Source organism: Lytechinus variegatus, chromosome 16, assembly GCF_018143015.1.
Source record: "Lytechinus variegatus isolate NC3 chromosome 16, Lvar_3.0, whole genome shotgun sequence".
Taxonomy (NCBI): Eukaryota; Metazoa; Echinodermata; class Echinoidea; order Temnopleuroida; family Toxopneustidae; genus Lytechinus; species Lytechinus variegatus.
The window spans coordinates 19,736,333-19,762,060 of NC_054755.1; the positions used below are offsets into that span (position 1 = coordinate 19,736,333).

Below are 25,728 nucleotides of genomic sequence, written 5' to 3' on the forward strand. Positions count from 1 at the left end.
TAGATAGGCATCTGATCAAATTGATTTTAAAAAAATTTCAAAATCAAATTTATTTTCTTATGTATTCTATTGTTTTCTAAATTTCTTATGTATTCCTTTGTTTTTCGACTTTTGTTTTTTATTGTTTTTTCAATGGAAATTGTCGGGGACTTTATTTTGACCATAAACAAGATAAAATTAATTGATTTTAAGCAGTAAAAGGAAAAATAATGAAACATTTATGAATTTTGGCTAAGAACACTATTTGCATTGGATTTGTACACAAATTCACGTTTTTGAGTAATTTTGGGTCTGCATGCACTTACGAAATGTTGCGTAATTTTGGAACCGCGTACCCGGGGGTCACAATTTTGGTCTCAAAAGTTGTGCGAGACTTGAAAGTAAAAAGTCAGAGAGCGACGCGGTCAAAAAATTTCGCATAGCGGATTTATTGCGAAAAATGTTGAGGGGGGGCTGAATCAGCCCCCCCCCAGTCTTTTTTTTTATGTGCTTTGTTAAGGATGAAGTCTGCAATAAGCCATGGTTTCAACTTTCAAACCACACATTCAAAACTGTGAGTTGTGAATTTTGGCCAATGTCTTGCTTTCCCGCTACTAAAATGAAAATTACGTCGCTACATGCATGTTCATTTCTGTGAATGTTTCTCTTTGTATACTTCATCAAGGTCTATGGGTGGGGCTACAATGGAAATGGTCAACTTGGTCTTGGGAACAATGTCAATCAACCCAGTCCATGTAAAGTATCCAGTCTGAATAACTTAATCATTGCTCAGGTAAGCAACCACCAATGCTAGTATTCAATTCACAGGAATGATTACTTAGCATTTTACTTGGCTAAGCTATATTCAAATAACTTTAAGTTTTTCACTTTATCGAGCCAAATGCAAACAAAATACTATTATTATTGTTGTTGTTGTTATTATTATATACAATTAATGCACATTTATGAGTGTGTTATGACGATGCAGCACACTCGAGGGTATTTACAATTATGCGAAAGCAAGAGGCGCTTGCGCCGAGTGCTTTTGCATAATATTGTGAATGCCCGAAGTTGCTCGCATCGTCACTAACATCACGAATCTTAAAATGTGCATTAATTGTTTTATAAAACGGGTCGGCAAAAAGAATTTTTCATGGAAATCTTGTTCAAATCCCTCCAACTTGTGTACGATCGCACAGATGAAGAGATCACAAGACTATCAATTATGACATCACAGGCGTATCTACTATGCGCGCCCAAGGAAGCGCATCAAAATCCTAGCCAGCCTCTTTTACTGAACGCTTATCAGTTTTTACGCGCTACTGGAACTAATGCTGCACAAAAATTGCATAGTGCTGCACAAAAAATGCACAGTGCTGCATGAAAAATGCACGACTTGAAGGTTGCGCATAATTAAAGCATGAACACGTGACTTGAATACGCACTCACCATTGGCTACATCCTTGAACCCGTTTTATAATAATTATTATCGTTATTATTTGTTTTGCATCACCTTTGCACAGTAAACATAAGAAACAACGGTAGAGATATCACATTTTAGCTCATATAATTTGGCTCTCAAATCATTCATAATTGTCTAGGAAGTATAAATAGATTATTGTCTTCCCCATCGATGAATCAGGAAAGAGCACAGAAACATACAACTTAATAAAAAATTTGACACTTTTGGCTTCCAATAATTTTAGCACAGAGTTAGACCATGGTCCAAGTTAAGCCTATGCCAAATAAAGCACCATGTACATGTATGACTAGTGCTACAAGTCAGGCATTATGATCAGGTTTGGTTCGGTTCGGGGTTCGGCAATGTATGACTTTATAAATTCAAATTATAAAATACATGTAGGTGTATTATTTCAAGCATCGCGATTGGCCAATATGTGTCACATGACATTCAACCTTTTTTGTGCATGCAAAACGCTCAAGCAAACCAGTGCTTTAGAAGTCCCGTGAGAAGTCCAACCAAACTGTGCTGTAACTTTTCAAGAATTTGTTCTGTACTGCTATTTTATAGAACAAATAATGCACTTGCTCTGTCGTGCGTAAAAGTAAATACAGAGAAAGCTCGGTTTCTTCAGATGGTGCACGCTGGGCACTCGCCGCCAGCGGCTCGTGCACAGTGCGGCACCTATCTAAAGAAACCTCGCATACTCTGCATTTCCACTAATGCACTCGGCTGCATGCATTATTTGTATGATATTTGATAAATGATTGCCAGCCTTGAAATGATTCGGTTATTATTTTTTCCCATGGTCCTCGTGCATATCTCTTCCAGGTGGCTTGTGGGTATGCCCACTCCATGGCCCTGTCTGACGAAGGGAATATCTATACTTGGGGTGCTAACTCATACGGTCAGCTTGGAACTGGGAACAAGGCCAACCTCTGTGGTGCTACCAAAATAGGGGAGAGTATAGGAAGGTGAATATTGTGTCTATCCTATCCTCATAATATAAAGAAATATATTATCAGAGTGACATGGTTGTGTTATACAATGACAAACAAGTTGGTAACTACAAACTGGGCAACTGAATTTTTCTGGAAGCAAATCTGTGTTAGTTTACTATGCCATGCTTCAGTTTATCAGGATAGTGTTTCATAAAGCTGGGGACAATTCAGATCTGACATCTCTTGATTGTTATTGGCTGAGAAACACTAGGTGGTTTCAGACCGCCTCGAAGTTCGCCAGTTCCAGGTATTCTCTGATCGGGAAATTTACCCCGATCAGAAAATACCAGGTATTTTGGTAATGTGAAAGCAAACTACGCGTAATATCCCCGAAAGAAAATACCCGCTAAATAGCAGGTACTTGGCGAAATTACGAGAACTTTCGTGGGGATTTTTCCAAGGTCGCAGGTATTTTGGCGATGTGAAAGCAAATTACGGGAACTTTTAGCCCAGCGTGTCGTTGGGCGCGGCGGCGTGGGTGGCTGCTGGGCTAGTGATTTTGAATCTCGCGCCTTGCCTGCTTATCAGACCATACTGCGCATGCTCGTAACTTCGGGAACTTATCCCGAAGGATGTGTTTCGGGGCGGTCTGAATGCAGGAATAATTAACGGGTATTTTTTAGCCTTAAAAAGTTCTCGTAATTTAACGGGGATTCTTGTGATCGAGGCGGTTTGAAACCGCCTACTGTTCCTTTGGTCTCTATTGGATGAAACGAGACTAGTCAGGTATTAAAAACGTCTGACAAGTCCTTTCATGTCACCCTCTCCAGGGGCCGGTAACACAAACAAATGCGCATGTAACATTGATCTTGATTGGTCAATAGATTTAGCGGTTGATCGCTAATCTTTGTGTTTATACGGAGCTCATCAAGTTGTGTGCGGCCTTATGAATGACTTCACAAACAGCTTTTCGAACAGACCATGTCCTTAAGTGTGAAGTAAGCTACATAGGGAAATATGATCTAGCATAAGATAGGGTCACCAGTCATGTGCAATATACATATAACTTACAAACAGCTTTGTGAAATGGACTCTAGGGGCCCCGTCTTACAAAGACTTGCAATTGATTCAATCAACCATAACTATGGAAAGCCAGCAATGTCAACATCCAAAATGCATGTTTTCTCAAAATATTTTCTAGATTTGATGTATACTTATACATTCATCATTGTCTTGATAATTTGATATGTTTCCCATTGTTTTTTATTAAGGACATTGCGCAAATTTCATGTGTACAATTTATGACAATGGTGGATTTCCATATAGTTGAGTTGATTGAATCAATCGTAACTGTAAGACCAGGACCTGGGCCCCATCTTTAAAGAGTTACGGTTGATCCGATCATCATCTAGTGTTTGGAAATTCATCAATGTCATAGTTTTTTTACAGGAAATTTGCACAATGTCCTTTGTTAACAAAAAGTAGCAGTCTGAATTTTTAAGAAAACAATGAATGTATGAGTAGGCAACTACATCAGATCTAGAAAAAAACAAAAACAAATATACATCATATCTAGAAAATATTTTGAATAAACATACATTTTAGATTGTATTGTATTTATATTTTACGTTGCTGGCTTTCCATAGTTGTGGTTGATCAGATCAATAGCAACTCTTTGTAAGAAAGGGCCCAGGAAAATGTCAGATGTGGCACACTTGGTTACCTTTAATTATAGAGTAATATTCAAGATACTTTAAAAGGTGTTTAAAGCATTGAATGGCCAAGCCCCTAGTAATCTTTGAGAATTGCTTTCCATGAAAATACCATCACTGTCGTACAACCTGCAAAGTGCGAAGGATGGATTTCTTTTGGAAATACCTTCCTGTAAAACCAAGGCTGCAGCTTCGAAATTATGGAACCAACTTCCCCTTAGTGTTAGAATGACCCAGTCAGTTCCTTCTTTCAAAGCATTATTGAAGACACATCTGTTTAAGGGGCTTTTAAGTAATAATAAGATCATTGTTTTTAGTTAGTATAAGCAGTAGGAGTATTAACCAAAGTGCAGTAGAGTATATTTATTTAGTGGCTGTGCTTTACAAATTTATCAATCAATTATTATTATACTAAGGTCTCATTCCTCTCTTTATCAGGTTCATAGATATCGCAGCCACCCATTATGCTCATATCTCAGCGGCCATGACACAGACAGGGAAGATCTATATGTGGGGTCAATGTCGAGGTCAGTCTATCACTTCCCCCATGGAGACTCGCTTTACGTGCCTGGATGATGTCTTTGCATGCTTCGCTTCTCCTGCCGTCACCTACAGACCTCTCACCTTTGGTAAGATCGAGGGATGACTGATTTTACCTAAGTTTATATTCTAGTATAGAAATTTACCTTGGATAGGAAATCGTTGGAACCAATCCTAAAGTGGTTACCATACGCCTGAATGCTTATGTAGTATATTTTAATTGAAATAATTCAGACTTGCTTGAAATTATATTCATTTCATTAGCACATGCTTTTTCTGGTGTAGCTAACATAGGAAACTCCATGTGGGACCACACTATAATTTTCAGAAATTTTTGTGACGCTCATTTCCTGAATAATTATTTGGCAGATATCATTTATTAAAAATTTTGCTTGTTCTGTGTCAGATTTGTTTGACTCTGGGAACATTTTATTTTTTGTTGTTATCAGTACCAGAGATTACCGGTATATTTCACTTCATTCTTATTTCGTTCCTCATGAGCATCATATTACCCTAATATCCTATCCTTCCTTTGTCCCTCTAGAAAACTTCATTGGTAGGCGATCTCTTGAGGAGACATTATCTCTAGCCTTTGATAATCAGGACACGTCCGACTTGAAGTTCTTGGTGGACGGAAAGCACATTCATGTACACAAAGCTCTTCTGAAAATCAGGTGTGTTTAAATGCATGGGTTTGAAATAGTGTGGAATCGGTGTGACCTAGTGGTTCTGACTCTCACCTTGCAATTAGAGGGTCGTGGGTTTGAATCCCAGAAACGGCTTTAATTTCCTGAAGCAAAGTCCTTGAATGTACTCAGTGCTGGGGAATTGCAACCAATGCCATGTATCACTGATCTTCTTCCTTTAGTTTCAGGTCACATGATTAAGGTCAAAGGTCATTTAGGCTCAATGAACTTTGACTCTGTTGGGGGTATAATATGTTAAAATGAGTGCCATTATAACTTTGAATGTTTACCGAAGTAATTCATGAAACTTGCACATGAAGTATCGATTGCCTTGATGATACCTAATAATACCCAATATTTATAACACATTTTTTTTAAATGGCCCAATGCGCTTACATTTCCAAAGTCATATAAAAAAACAACAACAAGTTGACTTAGGTAACATGACCAAGGTCAAAGGTCATTTAGGTCAATGAACCTATTTTTGTTTGTATCATTAATGGTGTTTTTTTCTGAATAATTATTCATCTTAACCCTATCTAGGCCGGGGGGGGGCCTCGGAGGCCCCCCCTCAACGAATCGCGCGATATTTTCGCCGTGCGAAATTTTTTGACCGCGCCGCTTGCTGACTTTTTACTTTCAAGTCTTGCGCAACTTTTGAGACCAATTTTGCGTCACCCGGGTACGTGGTTCCGAAATTACGCAACATTATGTAAGTGCATGTCAGACCGAAAATTGCTCAAAAACGTGATTTCGTGTACAAAGTCAATGCAAATTGTGTTTCCAACCAAAATTCATAAATGTATGATTATTTTTAGTTTTGCAAGTCTATATGTATTAATTTTATGCTTTTTATGATCACAGAAGAGTCCCCAACAAATTTCATTGAAAAAACAATGAAAAACAAAAGGTCCAAAAAACAAAGAAATACATAAGAAATTGCAAAAAACAATATAATACATAAGAAAATGATTTGATATCACAATTTTTTTCATGTACACTTGCTAAGGACACCACAAAGATTTTCTATACCAAAAATTAGTACATTTGGAGCTTTATTTAGGGAGTTAGAGGAAAAAGTATGATTTCGCATACTAATTACGCATAAATTAGCATAATCACTTAATAGTGATTTGCATGAAATAAATTTCTATACAATCTTGTAGATTATGCCCCAGGCAACCCGCGTGCCAATTTTCGGCGCGATCGCGCTCTCGACGGCCGAGATCTTTGGGGGGGCCTGGGAGGCCCCCCCCCCCCCGGCCATATGAACTCCCAAAATACCCCGGCCTAGATAGGGTTAAGTGGCTTTGAAAGTCAGCGCTGCTTCTAAATGTGTATGGAATTGCATAATGCAGGCAAGACTGCCAGAGCTTTTCCACTTGTTGGATTCTATTCAACTAAAGTTTTCAATCAGCACTACAACTAACATTTTTGTGTAAGGTATCAATTTTTTATTATCTTTTTTTCAGATGTCTTCATTTTAGGAGTATGTTCCAGTCACATTGGGATGAAGATGGCAAAGAGTAAGTGATTTCTTTCATCTTTAGTTTTTCATTATCAATGAAATATTTGCTGTTATAAAATATTTTTGACCAGCCGCCCCAAAGCCAACATATCGCCAGGGGAGGTTCTCTGTGAATAGCTGAAAAACTATTTGGTGTCCAATAGTGAAAATTAGAAAATGAACTTACATGTATCTATAGAATTATTCTTTTTCATGAGAGAACAGGTAATGCAGGCTTCATAACATTATTTTGATGGTAAAATTATTATAAAAATGTTATGTTTTGGGTATATTTTCAGAGTCGAAAGAGATGCTCATATATAACATCGCACATCTGGATTGTAATGCCAATTGGAGGATCTCAATAGTATTAGTGTTTTCAACATTCAATTGTTTGTCCAATGTCCAATTTTATTTAAAGCAGATACAAACCAATAGCGCTATCTCGAGTCCTCAAATGCTCATACCTGGGCCCTGTAACACAAGGTTAGCAATTGATCGTGCGCTTGAGTTTTACGATTGATTGAACATTGGAGTCAATGGAATCAATCTTAGAAAAATTTTCTACGATCATTGCTAAGTTTAGTGTTACGTGCCCCTGGTCAGTTTCCTAACCCATAATGCTAGTGTAGTCTAGTAATGTAGACCCACTTGAATGATAATATGCTGATTAATTACTCAATATATTTATACTCCAACAATTATGTTACCAAGTAGCAAAAAAATTACTTTTCCTCTCCAAACATTTTAATTTCTTTATACAAATACAATTATAGGTCAGTTTATTCTCTGTTAGTATTAGTAGATATCTGAAACAAATATTTTAAGACTGTATTTATAACCCCCCCCCCCTATCAATGAGAGACCACACACAGTTCACTCACTCTTTCACCCTTGCTGACCTTTTCCTTAGACTTTTTCTGCTTTTGCAAAATATACCAAGTTGATTCTCTTTTGAAATTGTTTTGTTACAGTGTAATAGAGATAACTCAATTCACCTACCCGGTGTACCATGCATTCCTGGAATATCTCTACACTGACTCGGTCTCGCTACCACCTCACGATGCTATAGGTAAACTCTCATTTCTTCTTAATATCCTTAACCTAAATTTAGTTGGACTATTTCAGACCAGGTTTTTACCAGGGGGTGGTCAGTTTGGCCCAACTTCAGGTCTTGGCCGCCGAGGGCGTTATCGCCATGAAAAATTTGCACGCACATAGAGACAGATGTAAACTACAGGACTGTATAGTAAGAATTTTCAAAAGATTTTATATTCTTTATATTATTAAGTAATTAACGATGCAAATTAGTGTATGAAATGATGTTTTGTGTTTTACTTGTTTTTAATGGCTAATGGAATGCTAATTTTGGGTGAAAATATATTGATTTTGACATTTTCAACAAATATTCATCCAAATAAAATTGCTGAGACATTAATTAATTTTCTATGTGTTTTTTATTTTTTTATTTCTGTGGTATTTGTTTTTTTTGTGCACTACATGTTGGATCTACGTACTGGGGCCTTGCAAAGTTGGTCTCAAGAAATGCGCAAAACTTGTGTAAAAAGTCAGTGAGCCGAGCGGTCAAAGAGCATTTCGCGGCAGGGTAGTCATGAAACTCATTGGACCAATTTGAACCCCCCAGTTTTATAAGGGTTAAAGGAAAAAATACTTAGAGATAAAATTGATTCTATTCATTCAATATTTATTCAATTCCACCAAAACATACAAATATACAATTGCAGCAGAAATTGCAAAATTGAGCAAGTATCAATATAAATATAAGACTTCAATAATTACGATATGAAAAGCTCAACACACAAGAACGAAAAAAAAAAAACTGGTACTAGTATTAGATTTGGGCAGTCTTTAAAATCCAGATTTCTTTGGCAAGATAAACCACCCTTTATAAACCTGAAGTATGTTGCATCCGAACTAAGTAAACTATCCAGACTGTATTTTATTTATAATTGTGAACCTATTGTTGTGAATGGTATTAATGATTATGATAAGTATAACAACTTACTGAGAGTAGCTCTTTCAGTGTTGTCCTAGCATGTCCTGTAGACAAGAAATATAACAGATGTTTTGTGGAAGTTTATTCTTTGAGAATGGCCCAGCATATTGAAATGATCGATGAATTATGAGACTTTGGTAAAGCAAATAGAGATAAGCAAGCATTCTATAGGTTCCGAGAGGGATAATATGGATTTATCCAATCCAATCTGGAGTCATTTGATATAGCGACTTTTCCTTTCGGTTACAAAGTGCTGGGCACACACTACTCCATGTTTAGGCCACTGAAACAATACTCCTCTGAAACAATACTCCTCTGAATGATCAGCTTAGATATAATAATAAAAATAATAATATGTTCCATTTATATAGCGCAGTTGCTATAATTTCATATACACTACCGCGCTTGATACTTGGTATCAAGGGTATACTACCCCGGCTGTAGCTGAGTTGCTGTATAGGCGCTAAAGCATTCAAGGATTAAATCCTATCGGGTACCCCTTCACCTCACCTGGGTCAAGTGCAGCACAGTGTGGGTAAAATTCTTGCTGAAGGAAAACACGCCATGGCTGGATTCGAACCCACATCCGTCTGATTAAAAGATGAGAGTCGCAACCACTAGACCTCGACGCCCCCATATTATCAATACGGTAAAGCAAGTAAAGATGAGCAAACAGTCTATAGGTTCTGAGAGGGATAGTTATCAAGCTTGTATTGATGAGGGATAGCTCAAAAAGATATGAAACCAGTAAAGCCTTCTAACGTGTAATTTTCTGTCTTTCTGTATGTAGGTCTGTTAGATCTTGCCAATTCCTACTGTGAAACGCATTTAAAGAAGCAGTGTGAACGCATCATCAAGCAAGGTATCAATGTGGACAATGCTGCCCTGTTGCTAGAAGCTGCCATTCGATATGAAGCAAAGGTAATAGTATTCTCTAGTCATTCTCTAATCTATCCATTCATTTTGGATCATGTCTGCCCTTTGTCTCCTATAAGCCATTGTTAGTAGCTTCTTCTTCCAGGGTAATTGCTGCTGCAATGTGATGAAGATAAACTCACTGGCCCGTATTCTGAAGTCGGGTTTGATTAAAACTCGGGTTTAAAGTTGTGGTTTAAGTATGGAGAGCCAATTGTTACATAAATAACTAACAGTAGAGATATTATACTTCCTCTCATTTGGCTCTCAAATCATTTATAATTATCTATAAAGCAGGGCTCGACACTAGCGGCGGTCCGACGGTCCCAGACCGGTAAAAATCGCTGTTGGGCCAGTAGATTTTCAGAAATTGGAAGATTTACTGGTCCGACATGACCAGTAAAAAATATCATTGTCGGGCCAGTAATTTTTCCAAAAATAGCAAGATTTAAGGGTCCGACATGACCAGTAATAAAAACCATTGTTGGGCCAATAACTTTTCCAGAAATGGTCAAATTCACAGCAAACCATTTCCCCCCCCCCCCGTTAAATTCTGCAATTCACACACAGAATACACACAGAATGAATCGCATGTAAGTGTTACTAGAGTACTATACAGCATGCATACAGTGTACATGTAGTCAGCCACACAACCCACATGGTAAATTCTCTACTGGCCGCACGAACGAAGCCTGGCTAAACTCTGGCAGAAATCTCTCACAGAACTGTCAAAATTCAAGGTTCATACTCATGAAAGGCTCTTATAATGTCCATATTTCCTAAAAATTGGAGTAACTCAGTCATTTGTAAGCAGTAAAAGGATAAATTTTCACTTCTGTTTGGTTCAAACAGATCGGGTTTCGAGTGATATCGTCTGAATACATATTAGCACCACACATGCATTTATGTGTGTGTTTATACACTTGATTTCTGACTTTCTTTCGTAGCTATTTTAATTGAGCCAAAAAGAAATTGATAAATTATTTATGATGATAGTTTTTGCTTTTTTCCTCTGTTTTCTTCCTATCTTTCTTTCCTATCTTTTGTTGTTTCTTCTTTCATTTTTGTCTCACCTGCGAAGCAAAGTGAGACTATAGGCGCCGCTTTTCCGACGGCGGCGGCGGCGGCGGCGTCAAATCTTAACCTGAGGTTAAGTTTTTGAAATGACGTCATAACTTAGAAAGTATATGGACCTAGTTAATAAAACTTGGCCATAAGGTTAATCAAGTATTACTGAACATCCTATTAGAGTTTCATGTCACATGACCAAGGTCAAAGGTCATTTAGGGTCAATGAACTTAGACCATGTTGGAGGAATCAACATCAAAATCTTAACCTGAGGTTAAGTTTTTGAAATGTCATCATAACTTAGAAAATATATGGACCTAGTTCATGAAACTTGGACATAAGGTTAATCAAGTATCACTGAATATCCTGCATGAGTTTCACGTCACATGACCAAGGTCAAAGGTCATTTAGGGTCAATGAACTTTGGCCGAATTGGGGATATCTGTTGAATTCCCATTATAACTTTGAATGTTTATGGATCTGATTCATGTAACTTGGACATAATAGTAATCAAGCATCACTGAACATTTTGTGCAAGTTTCAGGTCTCATGATTAAGGTCAAAGGTCATTTAGGGTCAATGAACTTTGGCCGAATCGGGGGTATCTGTTGAATTACCATCATAACTTTGAAAGTTTATTGGTCTAGTTCGTTAAACTTGGACATTAGAGTAATCAAGTATCACTGAACATCCTGTGCGCGTTTCAGGTCACATACCAAGGTCAAAGGTCAATGAACTTTGGCCGAATTGGGTGTATCTGTTGAATTACCATCCTAACTTTGAAAGTTTATGGATCTGATTCATGAAACTTGTACATAAGAGTAATCAAGTATCACTGAACATCCTGTTCGAGTTTCAGGTCACATGATCAAGGTCAAAGGTCATGTAAGGTCAATGAACTTTGGCCATGTTGGGGTTTTTTGTGGAATAACCATCATATCTCTGTAAGTTTATTGGTCTAGTTCATAGAAAGTGGACATAAGAGTAACCATGTATCACTGAACATCTTGTGCGAGTTAGAGTAGTATTCAAAGTCAGCACTGCTGCTATATTGAACTGCGTGATGCAGGTGAGACGGCCAGAGGCATTCCACTTGTTTTGTTACTGTCTTTCTTTTTTATTTTCCCTTTTTTCTTTAATTTGTTCTTTCCTTTTAAAAACTATTTTTCTCTATTTCTTTTTTTTCTTTCTTTCTTTCCTTCTTTCTTTCCTTCTTTCCTTCTTTCTTTCTTTCCTTTCTTTCTTTCCTTCTTTCTTTCTTTCCTTCTTTCTCTCTCTCTTTCTTTCTTTCTTTCTTTTCTTTCCTTCCTTCCTTTCTTCCTTCCTTTCTATTTGATATTTTTCTTTCTTTAATTCTTAATTCCATCCATCCTTTATTCTTCTTCCTTTCTTTCCTTCCTTTTACCCTATTCTTTCCTTCATTCTTCGTTACTTTCTTTGTTTATTTCTTCCTTTCACCCATCATTTATTTACCTTTTTTATTTCTTCTTTTCTTTGTCTCTCAGTCTTTCTTTTTCTTCCTTTCATCTATTCTTTTACCTTTTCTTTTTTATATTGCTTGCTTCTTTCTTTCCTTCCTTTATTTATTTCTTTCCTTCTGTCTATTATTTTACCTTTTCTTTATTTCTTCCTTAATTCCTTTCTTCCTTCCTCTCTTTCTTTCTTTTGTCCTTCTTTCCATCTTTCCTTTAACCCTTTCTTTTTGATTGCTTCTTCTTTCTTTCCTTTATTACTTTCTGGATTTGTTCTTTCTTTCTGTATTGCTTGCTTCATTTCTTTCTTCATTTCTTTTTTCTTTTCTTTCTTTCTTTTTTTCTTATTTTTGTTCCTTCTTTGTTCCTTCCTTCCTTTCCTTCTTTAGTTCTTTCTTTTTCCTTCACATCTATCCTTTCTTTACCTTTTCTTTTTTACTGCCTTCCTTTTTTATTTTTTCTTTTCCTCCCTTTCCTTCCTTTCTTCCTTTCTCTTATTCTTTCTTTCTTTTCCTTCCTTTCTTTTTTTTTCTTTCCTTCTTCGTTTCTGTCTTGCTTTCTTTTTGTCCTTCATTCCTTCATTTTATTTTGGGGGGTAACGAAAGGCTAGAAAAATAAACTTGCGCCTTTTTTTTATGTTTTCTTTATTTTTTGGGACCAGTAGATTTTAGGTTCGGACCAGTAAAAAATTGAAAAACTGGGTATCTACTGGTCCGACATAAATAGGTTGGACCAGAAGAATAAATGGGTTAGTGTGGAGCCCTGTATAAAGTATGATTGTCTTCATCATCGATGAATCAGAAAAGAGCAAAGCAAACATAAGAAACACACAACTTAATAAAAATTTTGATACTTTTGGCTTCCCATACTTAAAGGAGAATGAAACCTTTGGAACAAGATCGCTTGTGTGAAAACAGAAAAATCAAAGGAACAGATCAACGAAAGTTTGAGAAAAATCGGACAAATAATGAGAAAGTTATGAGCATTTGAATATTGCGATCACTAATGCTATGGAGATAGCGAATTGGCAATGCGACAAAGATGTGTGATGTCACTTGTGAACAACTCTCCCCATTACTTTAGTATATATTTCTCTAGAATTGCCTCTTTTATCACATCTATCCATAAATCATGTGTTCTGTCTACATGAGGGCATGTAATACATATTTTTTAAGAATACATCATGGATAAAGAGTTTGTATCATCATAAGAAAAAGCAAAAAGAGACATTTTGAGGGTATTTTATAGTCCACCAAAGGGAAAGTTGTTCATCAGTGACATCACACATCCTTGTCGCATTGCCAATGTGAGGATCTCCATAGCATTAGTGATTGCAATATTCAAATGCTCATAACTTTCTCACTATTTGTCTGATTTTTCTCAAACTTTCTATATTCTTATTCTTTGATTTTTCTGTTTCTACACAAGCCTATTTGTTCCAAAGGTTTCATTCCCCTTTAAACCACAACTTTAAACCTGAGTTTAAGTCAAACCCAACTTCAGAATACGGGGGACTGGTTGTGTGTGTATGTGTGGAACTTTTCACATACTGTTATTTCATAATAAATTAAGCGCTTGTTCTTGTAGTGCAGGTGCGAATAGTAAAAACTATTAGTACATTTTCTTTAACTTCATGAAATCAGGGGGCCGTTTCATAAAGCTGTTCATAAGTTAAGAGCGACTTTAAGAATGACTGGTGATCCTTTCTTATGTGCAAATCCATTGCTAATGAATATACCATTTGCCATAAGAAAGGATCACCAGTCGTTTTAAAAGTTGCTCTTAACTTACAAACATCTTTATGAACTACCCATCAGAATTAAAGTGTAAAATTACAATTAAAATATAGATAGCATTCTGTTGGAAATGAATACAACCGAAAATATCTTACTTTCAAAGTTTTTTACAAGATTGCCCTGCAGTTAGCTTCTAAAATGAAATAGGTCTAATGATAATATTAGTTTTGTACATGTATACATTGCTCATCTCTGTCAGATATTACTCTCTTATTAATTATCCTTCCGTATTGCTGCAAATAAGCTGCTTGAATAGCATTTCAAGTTTCGAGGTTTCACAGGTGCAGACTTGAAAATGATCATCAAAGTAGAAGTAAATTATAATTCAAATTGACATTTTGAATATTATCAAGCATTTTGTCATATGATAGACTCCATGATAACACCAGTTATAAATGATAGTTATGCTTTGTACTCTTAATTGCCCCTCAGTCTTCTTGTGCAGTGTGCTACATAAGCACTTGCCCAATTGCCATGGGCAAGTAAAAGTTGGAGTCAGGCAAGTGTTTTGAAGTAAAGACCAAAACTACTCGTTGGGCAAGCAAAATTCTCACAGTAGAATGACCAAAATTATGGTTGATGATATGATATTGACCCTAATTTGGTCATGGCTGGCAAGATAAAATAACTTTGGAAGAAGAAATGCAATAACAAGGTAGATCAGTTCATGTCAAAAGAGAAAAAAGGTCAATGGTTTATAAAACCACAAAACTATCTTTTGAAGAGGTAAAGCTATTTTTTCAAGGATTTTTTCAGGCAAGTGAAAAAGATTTTTGGGCAAGTATATTTCAACTATTTAAAAATTTACTTGCCCGACTGGGCAAGTGCTTTTAAAAAGTTATGTAGCACCCTGTTGTATATATATTTTCTTTCTCATATTGAATAGGAAGTTTTGTATAGAAGCCTATGGAATGTTCATGAGGTTTTGGTCCTTTGTTTAATATGCTGTTGTATTGAGCAGGCAAATGGCTAAGATATGCGTTTTTTTCAGAAATGCCAAGTTCAAAGACCAGCTATGCGTGAGATTTTCTGTGAATCTGAGTGAGATCACAGACATTGTGTACAATGTATATGGGGATAGGCTGTGATAGTTGCGTGAGACAGAGATTTGAGGGAATGAATAAGAGTCCAAAATGCTTGAGTCTCACGCTTAATGCGTGAGACTTGGTAGCTCTGTTTTTTATTCATCTCTAAAACACTCTGTATGATATTGATAATAATGTATGTATTGTTTATTCACCATGATTTTTATAAACGCAATGATTGCCTCACTCTGCAGGACCTTCAGGCCTTCTGTTTCAAGTTTGCGGTGAACCATCTGACGGCGGTGGTAAAGACCGAAGCCTTCAACAATCTGGACGGAACCTACTTGAAGGATTTCATTCGACAGGCTGCGGACTGGGGAGCCTTTAAATATTGACCATGAATGAGTGGTAGGCTACAAGTCTACCACATGTGAACAGGTGCATCGTAAGCTGTTTTAATGTTGACATCATAAACTGAAATTGATATTTTTTTTTCTTTATAGTTGCATTCCATTTAAAACTTGGTAGAAGTGAAAATAAAATGGCTCAGTGTCATGATTTAAAGGTGAGTTTTATGATACATGGTGGTGAGGAGTGCCCTTAGTGTGATGTCAGTCATACCCGGTGATGTTCATAGGTTTGCATCGTGGTATGTACAATTGCTGATGAGGTTTACGGTACACCATGTGTAAAGTCATGGACTGAGATAAGAAAAGTGGATACAAATGGAGATAATTGGAAAGGCGAGAAATTGGAGGTTTGAAAGTAGAGTATTCTTTTATTTCAAAATGAGTGTAGTCCTCAAAAGGACTGTAATAATAATAATAATAGCCAATTTTTATAAAGCGCTTTTCCCAGAATGGCCCAAAGCGCGTTACAGCATATTATTACCCCGGTCATTGGATTCATTTCAATCAACCCCAAAAAGTGCACAATTTCCACTCCCTGGGGAGCATTCCTTGCATGCGTTGCAGCCACATTATGGCGCTGGCAAAATCAAACATGCAATATCTTTTGCATCCTACCGGGTACCCATTTAGCACCTGGGTCGAGAGTGGCAGAGTGGATTAACGCCTTGCCAAAGGACGCTAGACCGTGGTGGGATTCGAACACACAACCCTCTGTTTACAAGGCGAGAGTCAGAACCACTACACCACGGCTCTTCCACACTACACCTGTAAACGAGAAGGAGTGGAAAACATAGAGAAGGCTGGCTTGAGTCGGCGAATTGAGTAGAAGCAGAAGCGGGAGAGTAGACTTGATGTTTCGGACAGGTTGACTGGGACGGACAATCTACTCTCTTGCTCCTGCTACTACTCATTTCGCTGACTCAAGCCAGCCTTCTCTCACCTACATGTACTCACGCCTGCCTACTACTTAACTCCTGATGACAAAGCAATGTGATTAAGGGGCATGACAACATACTCATTTGATTGGTATCAAATTCGTCATGATAGCACAAATATTTTCTAAAATACAGTAAATTTCATGTTTGGCAAGTGTCAATTTTTCTTGAATTTCCTGGGTGTATGTAAACTTCTGGCCTTACCTGTGTGGAGGAACATCTCATCTGTCATGTCACAAAATTCAAACTTTAAAAAATCATGATTATTCATCATTCATTACTCTGTTTTTCTTGGATGGATTAGCTTATTGTCATGGTGAACTTGCTCCCATTAATAATCCATAACCTAATGTTGTAAAAAAAAACACCACTCCCCCTTGTTTAATTCAATTTTGTTATTTGTATGATTTCCAGCAGTAGGCTATGGGAAAAGAAGCCTTGCGGATGATGTCTTTACTGCTGCATTGTGGGAAAAAAATGTGGAACACAATTATAAAGTGCAATACACCATTTAGGGTGCTGAGAGTTTTAGGCTACTTTTTTTTAATTTTATTTTTCTAACCATCAAATTTGATTAAATCTCAAATATATGTAGTGTTACGTTGGACCAAGATTTTGAGAAAGAAATATGACTTTTTTCTACTTTTGTCACTGTATTTATTTAAAGGCATTCGTGTATTCCTCTGTATTCTCTATATATAGTAGCGATTATTTATTGTTGATATTTTATGTTTCAATACTGTACAGTGTTGATCATATGTGATATTGCTAGGATATCCTCAAATAGGTATGAAAGTTTCTTTGTGGAAAGAAATCTTCTTTTGAAATGAAGTATAAAGTCCTTTTTTGGCTCGTTAAAAATTAGACAATTGATGTAATAACACTAATTTATACATAAGAGTATATTTTCAAGTTCAACTTTTATTTTCATTTCCATTATAAACAAATACAAATCAAACATACTTCATAAATCTAAACAAATACAGATTAAATATGATAACAATGATTACAAATCAACTATGAATTCCAAAACATTTGCAAAATAGTTTTAACAAAATGTTATTGAAATGGAATTTTATAGTCTTGAAAGAATCCTTGTTGATGTACATTGTAGATGGGATCTTTGTCATACCAAATTCATAGTTAACCCAAAGTTAGATATTTGATTTGACTTTGAGAGATATCATACAGACACTTAGGTCAATGCAGTGATCTGTTTCGAATGTGATTGATTTCACAATAAGATTAGAATTTTATATTTTATTATGGTAATTTAAGGTCATTTCAACATCTACCATTTCTCTGTCTGGAACACTGCATGAATGTATCAACCGTATTTATCCTACCAAATGCATGATTAACCATTTTTATGGATAAGTGAATATATTACAGGAATATATTCTGACTTGAGTCCTAAGTTTGTGGTACTATGTTTTCTACTTTTTGTATGTATGTTTTGATTTGTTATACTTTCAGAAAATGTATCTAATATGTAAAAGGTTACATTTGTATGTTTTGTATCATAATAGGTTTTTATCATTGCATGATTGTTGAAAATTCAAGACATTGTTATGATATGAAGCATTTTATTTTATTTCTTTTGATTTGAAATCATTTTGGTATCAGAGATGATGGAGTTATGTATGTTTTATTTTTGGACTGATGGCCACGCTTAATTTGGAAACCAATTTTTTGTACGTTTGCAGTAATTTTAAAAGTATTGATCATCTTCTGCCATTAATTGTGTGTTGTGTATTTTATGTAATAGCGTCATCCTGTGTCGCTCTAGCTTGTTCTGCTTTTGAAACGTGCTAATGCTGCTTTCCATTTTGTTGATATTAATTTGTCTATACTTTCAACATAATTTTTTTTTCTTTAGAGCAACAGAAGTTTTATATTCAATGAAATTTATGTGCCTTACTGATTGAAATTTTAGAAAATCCATGTGTAGTTATTAAGAAAAAAAAATGCATTCTTCCTAATGATATGACAAAATTAGAATACCTTCCCTAAACAATATGTTAGTGTATGGTAGTAAATGAAATTATTGTTATGAGAAGCACATGTACCATGATTCATCGTTAATTAGTGGCTGGAATACAGGTACTGGGTAATTTGTTATATCATTCCTTCCTCTAACAGATTTTGAAATTATTTAAGATTCTTGTTTTTTAAGGAAGTTATATTTTGGCAGTAATTATTCTTTTAAATGATTCTTGGTGGTAGGTTTTGTACACAGTCATTTTGAGCTGGAAAGAATTATAATGAAATAGTGTTTCTGGTGTTATACATTATTTGGCAACATCGATGTGATGTCGCAATGCTTCTATGTGAGATATTTTTGCTTTCGTTTTGGCTTGATAAAGAAAAGGTATTGAATTGAATATGAATTGAATATTGAATTTCCTCCCCAAGCAATATAATAATTGGTAAAATTGTTGCTAAATCCAAGTTTTGAATGGAATACCTGTTTAGCCCAGGCTCTTTGATAAGTGTTGCTAAAAGCAGTACGTTAGTCGCGATTGATGAGTGATTGTAATTAATGTAATCTCTCTCAAATGTGAGTTTTCAATGATTAAGTCAAGTAATTACAGGTAAACAAGTTAATGTGAATATTTTCATATGCCTTTAGTAGTTCAGCAGATATTTAATTGCCACAGTTGTGATAGAAATTATAGTAAAAGTAGCAGTAGTATTGTTATCACATGCTGAATATTTTCTTCAGTAATGAGTATTAACAAGTAATAATTCTCAACAGCTAGGTATTTCATGAAGCTGTTCATAAAGTTATACACGACCTTACCCATGACTGGAACATGATCTCAGGTTCAAATTCAGATACATAGGGAACATTTAGCACAAGATACATAGGCCGTATTCTCAAGTCGGGTTTAATTTAAACTCTGGTTTTAAGTTGTGGTTTATCTATGGAAAGCCAGTTGTTACATAAATCTCTATCAGTAGAGGTTCAATGTATCAGCTCATTCATTATTAACTGCCTGGGAAAGATAAGTATGACAGTTGTCTTCACCATTAAATAATTAGTGAAGAGCACAGTAAACATGAGAAGCATTCACTGTAAACAAAATTTTGGAACGTTTGGCTTCCCATAATTTTAGCACAGAGTTAGACCATGATCTAAGTCAAACCCGACTTCAGAATACGGGCCATAGGGCATATTCAGCACAAGAAAATATAAGTCATGCATAATATAATTTCTTATTCATGAACAGCTTTCTGAAACATCCCTGCTGATTTGGATATGCTCTTGTTCTCATGTGAAATATACTTTCATAATTTTAGAATAGTTACTGCCTTTGCATATTCTGCCTAATAATAAAGATACAGCGATATATCGCATGGTTTGACAATTTTATCTGAAATGACTATGTCTATCCAAGAACAAATTGTATCACTACTGCCTTTGTTCGAATTGGTGATGCTCCAAGATTCTGCATGAAAACAGTCTGTAAGAGATAACTTTAGGGCTGAATACGGAAAGGTAAATGTAAATGTAAATGCTCTCCAAAATGTTTAGATTTTGTGAGGTGCTCCCCGGTAGGCAACATAAGAGTCTTACGATCCTCCTCCTCATCAAATATCATCAATTGTCTTTCCTACGATCACTTTTATAATGATTGCAATTATTCTCAACACCATCATCATTATTCTGCCCTTCCAATCTTGATAAAATGTTACTTTTGTATGATATAATTCTAATAAGGATGACTTTTTTTGGAAAAAAAAGTAGGAAATTTAACTGTTTTAGAAGTTTTTGTCATAGAAAACTAATAAGTTATAAAAAGTAAATAAAAAGTAAAAAGTTAAAAAAAATAAAACAAAGATTAGCAAAAAGTAGTGAAAGAAAAGAATAGTATTGGTGTACATGATTTCACCATTATTAAAACAATTCTAAATAAAGTGACATCCCTGCTTTATGTAGATTGAAACAATCATTCCAAACGATTTTTCTTGCCTTCATCCAATTCCTTTGCTTGTCAAGGTGATTTTGTATTTGTTGCTGATTATATGTTTATAGTAAATAATACCAGTATATATTTGTAACATAATTATTTATATTTTGTATTCATTGCTCTTACTGTCATAGTTGAATTATAGTTGTTATTATTAATCATTATATAATGAATGGGGGCCAAACAAGGCTTGTAAATGATTTGGTCTGTGTAATTAAAAGCATTCCTTGCTCATTGATATCCAATTACTGCTATGAGTTGATGTTATGTTGTAACAGATGACTGTGTTATCCCCCTTTCCACAGAGAGTAAAGGGGCGATCATACATTGCCCGTTTCGAAGGCGGTCCACGGCTAGTCTGCAGGCACAGACCCTGATTGAAACTTTGATCAACAAGTGTGTCTCCACGCAAAGACTAGCACATACAAAACTTGCTGTTTTAATTCCTGAGCGAGAGGGCCTTCAGTACACAAGGCATGAGTGGGCTGCACATTCAAACCCTTAAACTCGAGTGAAGGGTTTGCCCAGCAGGCTAGTCCATGAAGGCGCAATTCATAAGAAATTGTGAAAAGTTGTAACCCTCTGGAAACAAATTCGCCAAACTCTGTAACAAAGGGCTTTGTTTGCATTTATCTTCAGGGACAATCCGACCATGCACGGCCATCTACCCTGGCGATGTGAGATCTTTCCTTTTAGAAACGGAAATACCGATGAAGGAAGATGAAAATTTGAAAGCTCTCTGAGCGGACTACCCTTCAATGTATTTTCAATGATTCAGTGGCGTAATGAATGATAAAATATTTAAGGGGGCTCGATATGGTGTTTCACATAAAATTAATTAGAAATTTCGGGCAAGTGAGCAAAGGAAGCGAGCAAAAATTTCAAATTTCTTATTCAAAAAGTCCAATTATCATATGCAATGGTCTTTGAGGTCTGTCATCAAGAGTTAATTTTTCAGCGGGTTATTCGTAATGTATCCATGAATGATCAAATATCTGACTGGTCTTCAGCCATTCCTGGATTGACGAAATAAAAATGGAAAATAATTTAGAGGTCGTGCAGGTATATTTTATGCAATGGGAGACTAATTTAGGCCAGTGAAATACTGCAGGCTGGCCTTACTAGTCTCTGTTAAATGCCCCCCGAAAAGAAAGTGTATAGAGAGCTAGAGAATGGAAAATAAAGGGGGGGGGGGGTGAGAGAGAGAGGGAGGGGGAGAGAGAGTGGGAGGGAGGGGTGGGATGGGGAGAGAGATATGCTGAAGGAGAGAAACTTTGTGTGGGGGTGTGCGAGGGGAGGGGGGTTGCCTGTAGGGTTGAAATGTGCCTACGTGGGTGTGTGTGTAGGGGGGGGGGGGTGTTCAAGTCGTGCCATTCGATGAACCCAGTAATTTGAAAATTTTGCACAGCAGCATTATCAGTATGACATTTCCTGTAGTTATTGGTAGGTATTCTCGGGTAATGCTATTATTTAATTGGTACGAACAGTTGAAGCTAAGAAATTAAATTTTAAAAAGCATGGAGTAAATACCAGTAACGTTTACCTTCATGAAAACTAAAAAAAAAAGAAAAAAACGAGCGGAATAGGCAGTTTTCATGAAATCGTGAAAAATGATCAATTTATACATAGTCATAAGTCTGTCATATGAGTAGTTCATAGCCTAGATCAACAGAAAGGTTTGGAAACCTTGCAATAATAGCAAACATTTTTTGTTGTTGTCTTATCTCCTTAAATATGACTCAATAATGGTCAATTGCTTAATCTCCCGTCACGGCCAATCCTTTCAGCATTTGAAGAGATGAAGCGGTGAACATTTTGCATCAGATATGTTTTAATGTTGACACGACAATTTTTATGATAGAATAATACGGAAAGTAGGATGTGCCTTCCGCTTTTTATCAAGAATGATTTCACTTTCTTCAATTTCTTTTTATTCTAAACAAAGTTTTAAAAGCCATTAGTGGACTGTGATCCATTAGTTGGATTCAAATAAAGAAAGTACTATGTAATCTAAAAGATGTCCGTTTCTAAAATAATACACGTTCTCGAACAAACTGGATTGTATAGAGTTACATCTTGTCAAGATGGACTGTCTTTTCTGTGATATGCGAAGAGATTCAAGGCTCCCGCCATTCAATGACTGACATGTCACATTTCAACAACATAAAAGTCAGATGAAGGTCGATAGAGAAGATTATTTTAAATGTGCCAGTGCGTGTGATCAGGATGAGGTTATTTTTCCTGTCATAATCAAAGAAAAGGTCGAAAGGCTTTTGAAATGAAACGTTTTGTGCTAGAACAGATCTTGATATACGTCAAATTACAAAGACTAAACGTTGGTAACTTTTAGTAATAAAATATTTGTGAGTGGGGAAGGGCGAAAAAAGAAAAAAAGTAGAATAGTTATGAATAGTTCTTTTTCTGATGGAAGAGGGGCTTTTAATGTTTTTTTTTAATAAGATCTGCATACGTCACAACCCTATTTGGAGTATTCAAAAGAAAGGTAACCGGACCTGGCGGGCGGGGGAGTTAAGCCTAATGACGAACTGCTCATGAAAATAATAGGTAAAGCCTTACACTTACACTTGTTCTGAAAGTACATGTATAAATTTCTCTTCCGTATATCTTCGCTCACGAATTTGCAGGGTGGGATTCTGTTTCTGTTTCTTTATATGGTGACTCCCTTAGAAACTGATCATCAAAGAAATACATAAATGCAATATTATCCGTATAGTTCAGACTTTGAGTTATAGATATAAAATTCTCTTCCTTGTCGTCGCTCACGCATTTGCGGTACAAGATTTGGCATCGAGCAGCTAGCTGGTTTCGAGTAAATCGAATTGCATCAAATTGTCCAATATAAGAACAAATATTATTTTCTTCATTTTAGAGCACTGGAAGTATTACTCTTCAATAACAAGATAAGCTGTTTTGTCGGAAAACATGACGATGGATGATAACTCGAGCGCAGTCTCAATGAACGAAGCGGGACATGCGACGTTCTTCCCTGTCATTTTCATAATGATAGGTGTCGTAGGCGCCATCGGCAACACCTTGGTCTGTGTGGTAATCGCGAGTGCGATCACGAGGTCGAAAAGCAGCAATGTCAATCTTCTCATCCTGCACCAAGCATTCATCGATGGTGTAACGTCTGTTGTTTTATTTCTCAGCTACACATTACCCGTTCCCTTTATACCAAAGACGGGAGGCTGGGGAGAGTTCCTCTGTCGAATGTGGGTGTATGAAAGCCTTCTGTGGATGCTCTTTGTCGTGTCAACCTACAATCTCTGCATGATGTCTCTGGAGCGTTTCGTAGCTGTTGCATATCCTCTGACCTACTCCACCAAATTCAACCAGCGAACCTCCATCCTGATGATTCTCTTTTGCTGGATCATAGCCCCACTACTGCATTACTACTACCCTGTTGGGGACAACTACAATGATGGTGGTGTTTGCAAGAGTCGTGGTAATCGTGCAGTCCTGGCTGCAGTAGGTATCATGGTCTTCTTCTGGGAGTTTTTCATCCCATTAGTCATCATGACTGTGGTTTACGTGCGAATCGTGTGTCTGCTTCGAAAGCAACATCAAAGAGTCCAAGGTTCTAGTGCTAACACAGGCAATCAAGACCGTCAAAATGGGCAACTTCGGCAACCCTTTCAGGTCTCTCCTGACCCCAGTGGGGCTCGAAAAGAAGGTGCCCCTGATAGCTCGTTGCAGGGACAAGGAAATGATAACCATGACACCCAGAACACCTCTACACATCAACAACCAAACGAAGAGCAACATCAGCAACACGGACAGCAAAGGCCACATCATCAACAGCAGAGACGTCCTCCAGCTCAATCTCAGAAAGTTCGCCGTAACGTAACCTTCACTCTCTTGGCCGTCTTCATCATGTACGTTGTTTGTTGGCTGCCTAATCACCTGACCTTCTTGCAACATGGATTCGGAGGTCCTCTTGATTACGGTGGCATATGGTTCAATGTCAGCCTTGTCCTTGCCTATCTCAACATGGGCATCAACCCACTCATATACGCCCTCAAGTACAAGCTCTTCAGAGAGGGATTCAAGAAACTCTTTTGTTTCTTCGGATGTCCTTCTGCTACCCCTTCGGATACAGTTCGTACAATATCAGGCTCCGATAGAAGCTAAAGTGAGCAATCCTTTTCATCTATAGAGAGTGTGCTAGAATTCAAGAAAATTATTGATATGCTGTAATTTATATAAATTGTAAGTATTTTTGTACCATTTGACTCTTGATTAAAGGCTATTCCCAAGGGCTACGGAAACCGCGGAGGGGGGGGGGGCGACTCTAAAAACGTGTACAAAAACACGCAAATTACCATCTAATTGCGACTTTTGCATGGTCAGCCCCCACACTTTCAAAACCATTTCACGGTGCCTGATTCCTATGTAAATCATATATAAATATATTTTATTAATCCTCAAGTAAGAGGCAAAGAGATAGTGTGCAACAAAGTAAAACAAAGTTTAACAGACGATTTTAAACTTGTCCTGTTAAGATTTTATAAATCATTAGAAATTGCGAACTCTTCTTCACAGAGGTAGGAGAAGGGATAATGATTAGTGCTTGTTATTTTTATGCATGGTACTTTTTTGTCCCAGTACTGATCTGAAACGCAATAAGGAAGGGACGACAGGATCCTAGCTCACAGAGTCTTAAACAAAGACATGCGAGTCTTGATCGTAGGGTTGTTGTTTCTTTTTCATGTTCGAATCGAGCTATGAGTTCTTGGAACAGTCTACCAGAAGAGGTATTCTCAAAACCTTCGATATTTTTTTAAGGAATCGGCTTGATAATCACTGGATGAATGCTGCTCTTGTATGCGACTTTGAGTAATGGAAGACCATTTCTTATGGTCTTTGTCATGGACTATTATTCAAGTTTTATTTTATAAAATATTGCATGAATTTATTCAGAGTTTTCTGTCTGCACCACACTTCTTTTGTCACATGAATATGGAGCATTTCGTGTATTCCAATTGATCGACAAACAGGCATACTAGTAGATGGATTAGAGTAAGTAACTAAGTAAGTATGTAAGGAAGTAAGAAAGAAAGTGACTATGTATATAAGTAAGTACGTAAGTAAATAGGAAATAAGTAATTAATTAATTAAGTAAGTAAGCAAGTACGTAAGTAAATAGGAAGTAAGAAAGTAAGCAAGTACGTAAGTAAATAGGAAGTAAGTAAGAAAGTAAGCAAGCACGTAGGAAGAAAAGTGCGTATATATGTATAAGCTACTAAGCCAATAAGTAAGTGAGTACCT

The 25,728-nt window shown here is 36.5% G+C and overlaps 2 protein-coding genes across 2 annotated transcripts in view; both read left to right on the forward strand.

Moving 5' to 3' along the window:
* Window positions 1–15,939, forward strand: part of LOC121429979 (RCC1 and BTB domain-containing protein 1-like) — a 30,940-nt gene extending 15,001 nt beyond the window's left edge. Inside the window, exons 6-13 of the mRNA XM_041627248.1 lie at window positions 665–772; window positions 2,273–2,415; window positions 4,533–4,723; window positions 5,179–5,308; window positions 6,793–6,846; window positions 7,802–7,899; window positions 9,635–9,765; window positions 15,375–15,939. Of these exons, the coding sequence (XP_041483182.1) occupies window positions 665–772; window positions 2,273–2,415; window positions 4,533–4,723; window positions 5,179–5,308; window positions 6,793–6,846; window positions 7,802–7,899; window positions 9,635–9,765; window positions 15,375–15,515 (996 nt within the window). The 3' untranslated portion in view covers window positions 15,516–15,939. The remainder of the gene's footprint in view (window positions 1–664; window positions 773–2,272; window positions 2,416–4,532; window positions 4,724–5,178; window positions 5,309–6,792; window positions 6,847–7,801; window positions 7,900–9,634; window positions 9,766–15,374) is intronic.
* A 7,443-nt stretch (window positions 15,940–23,382) lies between these two features.
* On the forward strand, window positions 23,383–24,591 carry LOC121430265 (galanin receptor 2a-like). The gene is made up of 2 exons (XM_041627543.1): window positions 23,383–24,149; window positions 24,246–24,591. Exons 1-2 carry the CDS (start codon window positions 23,383–23,385, stop codon window positions 24,589–24,591), a joined length of 1,113 nt encoding a protein of 370 aa, XP_041483477.1.
* The last annotated feature ends 1,137 nt before the right edge of the window (window positions 24,592–25,728 follow it).